This window comes from Fulmarus glacialis, unplaced genomic scaffold, assembly GCF_000690835.1.
Source record: "Fulmarus glacialis isolate BGI_N327 unplaced genomic scaffold, ASM69083v1 scaffold25904, whole genome shotgun sequence".
Classification (NCBI taxonomy): domain Eukaryota; kingdom Metazoa; phylum Chordata; class Aves; order Procellariiformes; family Procellariidae; genus Fulmarus; species Fulmarus glacialis.
In genome coordinates, this window is record NW_009206485.1 from 1 (window position 1) to 13,021 (window position 13,021).

Here is a 13,021-nt window from a genome sequence, read left to right on the forward strand (position 1 = left end):
GAGGCGGCCTGGATGTAGCAGCGTAGCCTTAGGGAGAGCAGCGGTGCTGTGCTGCCGGTGCCCGAGGGCAGCCCTGGGCATGCCCGGCTTCTCGGCAAGCTGGGGGACTTGGTGCGGATACTGCTCCACAGGGTCGGGGGAGTTATTCAGGGCTGTCAAACTGTGCAATTGCATAGACCCTGTCTGGAGCTCTGAGGCCTTACGGAGTCGCTCCTATTAGGCTTTACTTGGGATGCTGAGCAGGTTATGTTAATGCAATTCAGGACACACTCCCTTAAAGAAAGCTTTGCTTTTGAGGTAAATGCATGCATGATGACCTCGGAATTCTTCAGAGAGAGACTGGATTTATTACCATAACACTTAAGGATTTGCTTCTGATCACTACTGCTTGTGTTTTTCAGATGTTGGTAGTGCAGCAGATAAGATTAATTTAATACCTCAAGATTTTTTTGCGGAACTGGTAAGTAGGGCAATAAATGGGATGTGGAAGGGCTTCTGGCACTCTTTGATTCTAGGAAACCTTTTTGTTTACACTCTTCTGGTTTTTGTCAGTTGCAAAGGGAATCTTATGTATGTGGTAGCTTAGATTTACATGACTCATAAAATGGACCAGTCCTGCTAAGAGCAATGGGATTGCTTTAAATTTATGTCTTTATCACAGAAGATTTTTTAAAATGTATTTTTGCCTTTCATCTAAACGAGATATCAAGCTAGCTTGTCTGGAAAACATTCAGCTTGTTTACTGTAGTGTGCATTTGAACAGGATGACTGTAGTAGGAATAGCTAGTGGGGTAGTAACTAAAAGTCTTCACTGAGTTTATTTTCTTTTCTTGGATTTGATGTAACTTTAAAATCAGTCATTTCAATGGCTTCATTCTTCACTCTGCATTTAAAGCATCCTCCTGTTATCCATTTTTGCATTAACTGGTTTTCTTTTTTGTTTTGTAATCTCCGAGTATTTAAACTAGCTTTGTCTTATATATTAAAATATGCATTAAGAATGTTTTCAAACTTACTTTCTTTACAGTGTGAACAAATAATTCAACATCTGAACCATAAGATCCCAGGTGTAAATACAGCTGAACTGTGTCAGGTAAGTTTGGATACTAGCACTTATAAGCAAGTATATTAGCTGTATATGCTGTAAAGGATAGATTCCCTGAATCCATTTTTTTGTGTGTGTATACACAAAGAGGTTTTAATTAATGCATAATTTATTATTATTTGTAATTGTTTGAACATTCTGTTTCTAGAGAATTCAAACATCTGGGATTGAGATTAATGTTGGTGACCTGGCAAAAATAGCTAACATTATTTCCTTTCTATTTAGGTAAGCACAAAATAATTTACTTTGCCTCATGCCTTTTTTACGTCCACCCCAACTTCATAGTGGTATTAAAAAGTGACATCAAATGTGGGTATAAAATGAACTGATTTGGGAAAAGGGCAAAAGTTTGTAGCTCTCAGTCACAAAAAAGAACTTTTGGGCTTAGTTTATGTTCTTAAAAAATGTGTAGTTACTTAATATATAGTCTCACTTTTTGTAATAAAAAAAAACTAAAGAGAAGAAATTGTTCTAAGATCCTGTCTGCAAGCTTTAGAACTGAGCTTAACTTCCTCTTTTATTTTCCCAGTAGTTCTAAAGCTTGCAGGCAGGATCTTAGAACAAAGTCAGCTAGGCCTTTGCCTGGAATAAGCATGTTCTAAAAAATTCTTGTTTCTTAGAGATTAGAAACCAGCATTTGTGCCCATTTGAAGGGCACACCGTTTTATAATGTTGAACTCTGCCATGATTAAGGTAGAGTTTTTAGGTAGTATTTTCAGCTATTGTTTTGCTGTAAGTTTTTCTATTTTCAGAAAGATAAAATTTTCAAGTTCTTGCTTGTTCTTTTAATATCTAGTATCTAAACATGTTATGTAACATTAATATGGCTGAAGAAAATATACTAGTAGAAATTTAACATACTATTTTTTCCTCTATAAAATATAAATCCTTAAATTATATTAGACCATGCTACTTGGAGGACCAACTGGTTTTCTCTTTTATTAATGTCTCTTTAAGAGGAATGGATCTGCATGAACAAACCTAGGGTGGGAATTTCTTTTTTTACCTGTTTCTGTAGAGGAAATCGAGTGGCAGTTTCCCTCTAGACTTGCTGCCTTTTCGTTGAGGGTTTATTGCATCATTTGACTCCTGTTAGTACCAATTATACCATTACCTAGAGGTCCTTCCCTGCCTTTTGGTGATACTTAAATTACCTCTCCTAAGTGTTTAATTGAACTGCCTTGTTTCTAAAGTAATAATGTTGTTTAACTGCTCTATGCACACATCTTTCACTGAATTATGCCTTTTTTCAGTTGCAACAGCACTTGGAGGCTGTGATTATTTTTGTTTTAATGTTGTGTTGTGCAAGCCCAGCAAAGCTTGGTCTCTGCATATTAAGACACATTAGAAGTCCAGTCATGTTGGTTTTTTGCATGTGCATACAAAAGACGAGTAAAATATTCTGAAAAAAAAAATAATCACAGGCTGCCTAATTATTGTAAAGTACATAGACACATAAAGAGAAATTAAAAATTGCCTATTTGGGGTGAAGTGAGAAATTTTATTAAATTCACGGAGAATGAAATTGATGTGGTGTTCTTTGGATATATTTACAGCACAGCAGCCAGAAACACTCTCTCTACGGAAGAACTCGTCACCACCTTGGGCAATGCAGTTAGCGTGCTGCCAAAACATGCAGTTCAAGTTATTCGTCATGTATGGAATGAGCAGGGCAAATCCATTAGTGTGTCAGAAGATGCAAGAAATATGGCCACAGTGGGGCAGGTAACTAAACGATAAAATGCAGTTGAGCTAACTATTAACTTTTCAGAAATGTCAGTGCTTCATTGTGTACGTTGCATTGTCAAGCACATGGTGGTATCTTGACTGCCGAAAGCTTTCGTGTATATATATATATGTTGCCAAATGTCTACCCGGATAAAGAAGCATATACAATAAAAGTTGTCTAAAAGCTGAACGGTTTTCTAATATTATTGTTTGGATGATAAAGTCACATTTCATACCTTTTTAAAAGTGAGTGCTTCGTAGTACTATGAGGGACGGTGAGTGGCAGTCAGTGTGGCAGACAATTGTATTAGCTGTTTATGTAAATCTGTTTTAAATATAATTTGAATTGTTCTTTAGAGTTGATAACACCAGCACTTGATTGTTTTATTCTTTGTCTCCCTTAAGTTTAAACTTTTTTTTAAAGATACTTTCTGTTGATTTTTCCCTTTCCTTTTTTTTTCCCTTTTTGAAAAAATAACACAGAGTGTATTTGCATTTTAAGATCTTTTTTTCTAACAACAGTTTAAAAGAGTACGGAATTAGGGGGGAAAAAAAAATCTTTGTCTGAGGCTTGATAGTAAGTTTCTTTAGCCTTACTAAAGAGCCTTTAGTAAGGCTCTTTTCACTTCTTTATTCAACAGTTCTGCCTATCATAAAAGGCTGAAAATGCTAACTTACCTGAAATGTATTTATGATGTACTTTGATTTATCTAAAATACAGTTAGGAAATGCCTTAATTTTTTTCCCATTATTACTATTATAAAATTTTTGTGCACTGTCCGAGGTTTTTATCATGTTTCCACTTGATTTAGAAACTTCTAAAAAAACCATGACAAAAGCATGAATGATATACAAACCAGGTGAACTCTGTGGCTCAAGCTCTTCTTACTAGATTAAACAGATTGCACTTGACTATTGACAGTACTTGAATAAGGAAAACAGATTAAGTGAAGTAACTTATTAAATTGCTCATATTGAAAGGAAGGGCAGATGATTTTGTCTTCACAATAATACCTGAATGTATATGTTTGTTTCCCACTTGGATATGAGCTCTAGATGTCCTATATTGTCTGTAAAACATCCATCCAGCAGAATAGCAATGGTAGGCTAGATCTTTCTTTAACATTGTTTCCAATGATTTTTTTCTTCGTAGTTTGTAGATATTAAATGGAAGCTGGGAGTTGCGATGAGCTCTGACACCTGCAGGTCTCTGAAGTATCCTTATGTTACAGTGACGCTAAAAGTGGCAGACCCTTCAGGACAAATAACAGACAAATCTTTTGAAATGACAATCCCACAGTTCAAGGTCTGTAATCAGTGTTACTTGATTCAGTCTCTTAAAAACAACAGTGACATTGTTGTGAAAGAGCAACTGTATACCTTGATACATATGTTTGTGTTACTTATTTACTAATACAGTCATTCAAAGATGAAGCATTAAATATTTATTTAAAACAGTGAAACTAAATACTTATTTCATAGCATTTAGTTCTACATCACTTATCCAAAAATGTTAATTTAGCAGTAATTAATCTGTTCTTTTACAAATAAGCTAACAACTGAAGACGTAAAACTTTTGGATCTTTCTTGTCAGCTGTCACTCTGCCTTATTAAAAACGGATGGAATATTCTAGATCTAGGGAACTGTTCCCCAGCCTCAAAATTTAAAACTTGGGTTAAGCCTAACATTTGCTAATGATTAGGAATGGAGATCAGTCTGCTTTGTCACCACTGGCTCTTAATTGCTATGCCTTCATCTAGGAACTTAGGTAACTTTGTTTAATTTTGCATAAATGTGGCACTTCTGTTGTCATTCTGTTTAAAGAGCGAATATATCACTTAGAATATCGTACAAGCTTATAAATAAATTCTTGAAGTTGGACTGGCAGGAATTTGAGAAGGATATTCTGAATCCTTAGGTGTTGTGAAATGTTGTATTTGTTCTGGTTGAAACCTATTTAATAGTTTGCTGTTCAACTACTGTAAGAAATGGATGCCATACTTCAGAAGCCTGGATTATTTCAGCTGCAAATAAACATCTGCGTGAGAAGGTTTTTTGGTGGCTTTTTTGTTGTGGTGTGAGAGCTACTTTGTATTTTTCTTTCGGTAGCATCTTCTCCTATTAATAGGCAAACCCATGCAAATAAGTGCAAATAAGGTATCACCTGTGTACATGTAATAGTGAATGTGCCCAAATGCCAACCAGCCCACAAAAAGAAAAGCAGAAACTTTCAGTTCAAGCTGCGAATTGTAATTGGAAGAACGAGGGAATGTGAGAAACATGGATTGTGATTTTTGTCTAACATGCTAGTTTGAACTACAGTTTCAGCTTTTCTTCAAGGAACTGAAATTTATCTTAACTCTTGCTTTTTAGAACTTCTTCAGACAGTTCAAGGAAATGGCGGCTGTTCTTGAAACAGTTTGAAGAAAACTCTTATTTACACTGAAATTTCGGACAGACTTGGATCAAGTAAACTTTCCGTTCTGCACAGAGAACAGAGTGCCATTGTTCAGCGCAGTATGTATCCTTGTCTTTTCGACAGGTATTTGTCAGTATCATCCTTGTATTGCTGTGAAGATTTCTTCGCTTTTGAATACTTGAAGCCACCTCTGCAGTGTTTGTGAAAATGTGTTCAGCTTTGTTCATCCTGGTAGACAAAAGATCAGGATGGGTATGGGGAAGCATCACTGTAGACTTTCTAATATCCAAGAGGAAGAAACTACATGTAAGAAACTACACATTTAACTCTGGATTTTGGAAAGATACCTGAAAATGTTGACTGGGAAGATACTGACAGAAGTGTAAATTCCATATTAACACTTTTGTATGTAAAATTGAGATGTGCTTAGACTCAACAATAATATTAGGTATAAGGAGTATATAAAGTTACACATAACAAGTGTACAGTTATTCTTGAAGAATAGCAATGTTAAGTAGTTAGTTGCAAGTATTTGCAGACCTGGCTTCCAGTCTTCTTTTAATAACTGGAGAATGTACTTGTTCTAACAGCTTGTTTATTTCAAATACTTATTTCCCACCACCTAGGCTTATAAAAACTGAGTTAATGCATTAAGCTTTTCTGGAGACCCAAAACTTATTCTCTGAAATGAATCCCAGAGGCTAATTTTAAATAAAGGTAGAAAGGTGAATTTAATTCAAAAGCATTCTAATATATTTTTGCCTTTGCATTTAATCCAACTCTAATCTGTGGCACTCTGCTTGATGTTTTGATCAGCAGTCTGCTTTCTAATTAAATTAGAATATTGTTGTAGTTGCCTCACTCCAAGCTCTGAACTAGAAGAGTCAAGAGGAAACTTGAAAATTCAGGCTGGAGTGTTAGCCAAGCACATCAGAGAAAGGACCACACTAAAAGTCAGCAAGATGTCTTTGCTTGTATTGTGTGGCAGGAGTCCGCTGGACTGCGTTGCGTGCACTCACTCTCAGAGAATGTCCTAACCAGCAAAATTTTGACTTTGAATCTGAAGAATGGGGGCATTTCCAAAGGGAGAGTGATAAATCCAGTGTGCTTGCATGCTCTTTTTTTTTTTGCTTGTTTTGTTTTTTCTTGAGTTTTCTGTAAACAAAACACAAACTGCAAATATAGTGGGGTATAATAAAAACAATACTGTTCGTTTGAGGATGTGCTGGTGGTGTAGTAGAGTGAGTAAATCTGAAGAGAGACAATTCATACTGATAAGCAGACTGAAGTTTATGCTGCAACTTCAGAATGGTAGAGACTGAGAGCCAGTTTTGCTGGGACAGATCCTCAAGTGATTTCAGGTCCCCTTAAGTGAGAGCATCTACCTTTCTAACCCATTTACATTTTGTTACTAACTTTTTTAGAAGCTGGCTGAAAGACATTGATACAGGTTACACCTGCCTTTTTTGTGTCATGAAAATAAACTGCAGCACACTGTGCATGCTGCATACTGCAATCCTTTCAATAGAGAGATACACCCCCACTATTTGGGCATTATGCATGGTGCATAAAAACAGTACTTGGAGTTGCTCAGAAGCCCAAATAAATGAAACAGTGTTGGCTTTAACAAAAGATAGTAAAAGTTTTGAGCCGTGGCCATTGATCTGGATGGTACTTCCTTTGTGCTGCTGAAGTCTGAGGTGTTTGCTTTGTGGCTGGGGAAAGCAGATTGCTCTTTTATGGGACCCTCTCAGTGTCACAAAATGGTCTCAGGAACAGACTTCCAGTTTGCCTTTTCCCTTGTCTGTCTGCAAGGGCTCGGGGCTGAACATAGTGCAAAAAATCCTCTCTGTGTGTGGAAAAGTGATGTAAGCAGCTGATTTTTCTTTAATTTTTTTTTTTTTTTTAATTTGCAGAAGTTGGAGTGTAAGGCTGCTATAACTGGGAAACATTGTCATGCTTTGGCCTAGTGAATTAATTGGTTTACATTAATGCAAGAGTTCCAGAAAAATAATACTTTTTTTAGTAAAGCTGGAGCCTTACAAATACTTCCCATTTGTTCTAATGCACTTAAGTTCTTCATATAGCTGGAAAGATTTGTGCCTTCATTGGAACTGGATGGAAAAGAAGATTTAATTAATCATGTCTTAACTTCTAGAAACGACAATTTAGTAGATGCTGGAAGGTAATGAGGAAACTTTCAGTTACCATTTTTCTTGGTCCACCACCAAGAGGAGAAAGTTGGCAGTCTTTGAAAAGTCGTAGATTGTTGTTTTTTTTTTTTTTGGTCAAGTCAAATATTCTAGAAATATTAATGAATACTTTTGAAATGTCCCTGAACCTCAGCATGTTGTAACTCTGGCTGGAAGATGTCTGGACATGTGTGCTATACCAGTTTACTGTCTGAGAATTTTTAGAGGTGTTTATGGACATGTAGGAGATGTGATTAAAAGTTGGCTATGTACTCAAACTTCTGAGATTTGTCCTGATTGCTATCAGTAGGAATTCCTATACTGAGTAATGGAAGAATTAAGTACTTTATTAAAAAAAAAAAAAAAAAAAAAAAAAACCAAACTACAAACCTAACACTTTGCAGGGTAGCAATATTAACATGTTCAAACAAGCTGTTGAATTGTTTGTCTATGTATGCAGAAACCAGATCTTTTCAAAGAGAATCAGAAGTCTTTGTGTGTTCCTAATTCTACTTCTTTATTGATATGAAATTGTGTAACATGAATATTTTTGTAACTCCACAAATAGTCATTAAACATATAGGTAACAAAGATAAAGATGGTCTGTATTTTGTTTTAAGCTTACTGCATCAAAGTCTGTCTCATAAATACTATAATGGGTAAAGTTCAGGACTAGACTATGACTAAACTTCTTTCCTTATTAAATTAGAATGAAGTTCAGACATACGCAGTCTTTCTCTGTGATGGGGTACCAAGGAGCTGAGGGATAACTGCAGGCTGCAAGGAACATTTGTATCAATTACTTACAGCTTGCAGGCTGCAAGGAATATTTGTATCAATTACTTACAGCTAGACAAAATGTTGTATTGAACCAGGAAAAGACAGAGGACATACGAGATTAATGAAATTTTGCAGGAAACTGCATTCAAGTGGTTTTCTTTCCTCAACTGTATTTAGGACACAAGTCAACAATTTTTCTTTTCAACATTTGCCTGGAACAGAGCAAGAGGAAGGAAGGTGGCAGGGGAAAAAAGGGTTTTACACAGTAACCAAACCCAAGAGAGGGAATAATGAAGGAATCTCCTGGCAATCACTGTCTGTCATCTTCATCACATGACTTTTTCTTTTTTTTGTATTAGTTTCAAACACACCAGCCCACTTGCAGAAAGCTATTTTGTAGAAAAATGGAGAAAGGCCCACAGAAAGAGTGCATAAATGGCTGTAGTCATGTCTGTGCACTAGTGTTTTACATACTTAGCTTCTGCACGCTTTGGCCTAGTCATAGCCAAAGTAAAAGCATGTCTCTCTTCCTGCTTCCACAAAATTGTACTGCCTTTCTTTAACCACAGTTTAAAAGTACATAACTTGCTGTTCACTGTGAGCCCATCCCCCTTTATTTTTTACCTTCCTGTTTTCAAGCCTTTGCGCTCTATTTAAACACCTGAAGATACATTAGCTTGAACCAATTAAAAACAAAGGTAGAGAGATGATAAATCAGGGGAGAGAAAGAATGTTGTTTCTTCTTCCTGCTTGCCCTGTTCCCTATTGTATTTGAATGTTTTATTACCCTCTTAACTGTGGGTGTGATGAGAGGGTAATTTCCACTCCTTTGCGGAGGCATGCAGCCACCTTCTGTTTAGCCCTTGCGGGTACTAGAATAACACACAAAAGTGCCTGAGTCATTTAATCTACCTGCAGCAAAAAATGCCCCAACTCTGAAGAACCTTTGCAACAGGGGGAGGGACTTAAAATTCAGCAGCCTCTATCCTATCCAGTACCCTGTGGTTGATCATGGTAGCGCTCATTTCCCAGACAGAGTTTTAGTAAAATGTTGTATGACTGTTGGTTGGGCTGCTTGCTTTCAGGGCATTCACTCGACTAGGAAGTTGGAGCTGTGCATGTCAGTACATGACATAACGAGTGCCCTGACCTGGGTTGAGCTTGCGTGGTATGCTGCTACAGTCCTCCCTTCCTGAGGCTGGGTCACCTGGTAAACAACTGGATTTGCTTGTCGCTGTGCAATTTTGGCCAAACGTTTCCTTTGGTTTTGCTTCTATTGTCCAGCACTGTCCATACATCCTCATCCCATTCCACTCTTGGTGCTTGAGTGCGTGAGGAAGCACATGTTAAGAGGGATGATGCTCAGCACTCCTCATACCCAGTCCTGGATGCTTTGAAAGACTTCCTGGCTCTTGTTTCCAAGGCTTTTCTGAGGGAGGCTGGAGAAATGACCTGCCATTTGAACTGAGTTACTGGGATATGTCTGTTAATTTTTTATGACTTTGTGTCGTTGAAAAAGTAAGGAAGCTGAGATTGCTGATCTTCTCCATGAAGGCTAATTTTAGTGTTTCTGGATTTCCTCTTCCCTATACTGCATTTTCCTCCTATGGCTAATTATGGTCTAGCTGCCCTAACTTGAGAACCGTTTCTGTTCAATATGTGTAGGTGCCACAGTTTCCAAATACCCTGTTAGTGTTTACATTACAAATATTGTTATATTTATAAATTGGAAATTTCAGTGTCAGTTTTCTATTTCATGTACTGAGCTTTGGAACAGTAAGTTTTAATATGCATATTAAAAAAGAAGGAAAATTCTATTATTTCATACAATAAATTTCTGTGCTGTATAGTATTTTAAGAGGAATTTGTCATAGCATCGGTCACCAGGTGGCACTGCTACATATAGTCTTGATACACGGTAATCCTTTGAGAGCATGACTGACAATGGGATAAGGACTTCTGGTTTTCTCCCCTGTGTGGCTTATATCTGTCACACTTATTCATGTCACCGTAACTTCCATGGTGACTAATGTACTTCTTACATTGTAGGAAAAACTCTAACTTCTGTGTTAATTATTAAAAAGATGAGCATAAAGATTTCCAGTGACATAAACAACATTCAGCATTTTAATGATAACCGAATATATATCATACATTGTATATTTGCAGTAGCTTAAAACAGTAATTTAATATTCTAACATTTCTGCATTATGACTTGCTCTTTAAATAGTATCATGTTGCATTTCTATTCGGGCCTATTCTCATTTTACATTTTTTTCCCTGTTTATACATCTCTCAAATAGATTTTTCTAGATCTGTATCTTGTTCATAGAATAAGCATTTGCATTTCTCTATCCAAGGTTTTCATACAGTTTATCCACTCTAAAATCCTTCTTCCGTATTTTGTTATGCAGCCTAGTTTTCAGTGTCTTTATGCCACGCTTAGGAATACACTTCTCTGCCAGTGAAATTGGCCTTGTTGCTTAATTCTCCTGTGAATTACCTCTGAATCTGAAAAATAAACGTTCCGATGTTCTTGCTACTACTGAAGCTGCAAAAAATTTTTCTGTTCCCCATTAACGGGGCCAGAATGTCATCACTACTGTGTCTTAGCAGATTACGGGTGTTTTTAAAAAAAATATTCATCTGAGAGCTTGGCCAAATTAAAGCAAGAGGCTTCCTTCCCAGTGATGCTTCTCAACTGGCAAGTACTGGATGCTGCAACCACGCATGAAGCTTGAGAGGGGTGTTAAAGTTTACATTTAAAATGCGTAGAGGAATGTAAGTGCGTGTCTCACATGAATCACTGGTGTGCTCTGCAACGCTGCTTCTCGCAGTTGGGAATGTGGGAAGACGGGAGATGCTCAGCAGTCGACAGAGTCAAGACAACAGATGTCGATTTACCTAGGAGAGAGTCAAGGACGATGAGAAAGAGGATTAAGGAGTTCCCATCTGTTCTTTTTTCTTTTTTTTTGGCAGCTTCGCTGGCACCATTCTTGGTATAGTGTTGGGACTACAAGTGCCCTGTTGTTCGTGGTAAGCTGTACCTTCTCTTACCAGACATACAGTACTGAGTTGTGAAGTTGCAGTAACATTTTTAATAGTGATACACTGTTGAAGTCTTAACGGTATTTGCGTTTTCCTCTTGAAATATAATTTGTGAACTTTGAAGTTGAAGTACTCTTGCCTTCCAAAGCACCTCTATTCCTTATTATGTCTGCACTCTACTACAGATCTGCTAACCTCTCTAGCCTGTAGTTCATCCTTTGTAGTAACATATTTGTGGAATAATATCAAGATGTTCCTTTTAGCTTTGACAATGACAAGAAATCCTGTCTTAGCTTCCATTTCTGGAGAGTTGGAGGGGACCAGGATCCCCTCCAAATCACAAAATGAAGTAGAGGTAGTGGGCACTGCCAGGGAGAGAATTAGACTCCAGCAGCTGCAGTACTCTCTTCTTCCTCATTCTTTTCTCTTCTTTGTATGATACTGCAGTGGTCGGGGAATAGTAGGGAAGTAAATGTCTCCTTTATATAACAGCAGAAATAATTGGGAATGTGGAAGTTCTTGTTGCAGAAGTTGCTTTGTCTCCTGTAATAACTAGCTTTGCAACTGGCCTGAGCTGCTAACAGCCACTGAGCTCTGTATTATCTCAACAACAGGGATTTTAGAAAGCCTATCTGATACCCTTTTTTGGGGGAGAAACCTTAAAAAAAAAAAGTAAAAAAAATTGCAAATGTTCTCACCTGGAAGGATGCTATGATCACACGTAAGCACACAGGACTCAAGATTAAAACTTAATTTTAAACAAAAAGCATTGTTGTTCTTCACTGGATTCAAAGTCTGCTGTGCCAGCAAGTTTCCTGGGATGCCTGTTATATGAAAAAATGACAAAAATAAGAATCTGTTCCACAATCAAAGGCTTCTTTGAAGAGAAATATAATAATTCAATGCATTGTCTCTCTTAATCAGTGCTACATTAAATTGAATAATGATACACTGAACACAGACATAAAATGTAGTAGGTCGCCTTAAATTCTAGAGATGTTTATGAAATTTGTAGCTAAGGATTATTCTCTTACGAAGTTTGCTCATTCCAGTTCCCCTAAATCTGTTTTGGAGTGGTTCTTATTGGCAGAACAAATTATAATCTGTCATTACAATCAAAAAAGATTAGTGCCATTTGAGGAGAACCCCGTATCAGATTAATTTTTATCATTTTTGTTGTGTACAAATTGCAGTGAGTGCCTCCTGCTACTGACGTGACTCTACAAGACTGGTATGTCTTACTCAAACCTTTGGCATTACATTTTAAACTAGAATAACCGCTATCCATCCTACAAAATACACAATTTTCATTATTTTTAGTGATCTTTTTACACACTTAATAGAGGAGGCACCAGAGTTTCTCTAGCAGCTAAAGTTTAAAGCCTTGGTAATAGCCCAGTCTACTGAACTTACTTTCTAATACTTCAATTATATTTCCAAAAGTTAATTCATTAGAGTCTTCTAATAAGACTGGGTAGTTTAAATTAATAAAATGTTTTCTAAAGTAAAAATGTCTGTATCTCAGATCTTTCTAAAAGGTGACCTGAGAGTAAAATAAAATTTGACTAGATAAGAATAATGCAAATATGGTAGCGGACCTTCAAATCCCAGAGAGTTAAGTGACAGCATTCTTAGAAAAGCAATAGGGTGAGAAGCAATTCCAGCTGCAGGGCGTATTACTGAAATAAAGTACTCTGGTCCAAGGTGGTTGCAGTTATGCAAAACTATGGGATTGTAACGTCAAGTCT

The 13,021-nt window shown here is 36.9% G+C and overlaps 1 protein-coding gene across 1 annotated transcript; it reads left to right on the forward strand.

The window, feature by feature from the left end:
* Positions 1 to 401: 401 nt before the first annotated feature.
* Positions 402 to 5,258, forward strand: COMMD6 (COMM domain containing 6; the record flags this gene model as incomplete). Its single annotated transcript, XM_009575773.1, has 6 exons — positions 402 to 460; positions 1,028 to 1,093; positions 1,254 to 1,330; positions 2,662 to 2,830; positions 3,987 to 4,139; positions 5,208 to 5,258. Coding segments are annotated over 6 exons (575 nt in total), but the record flags the coding sequence as incomplete, so codon positions are not given.
* Between the last annotated feature and the right edge of the window lie 7,763 nt (positions 5,259 to 13,021).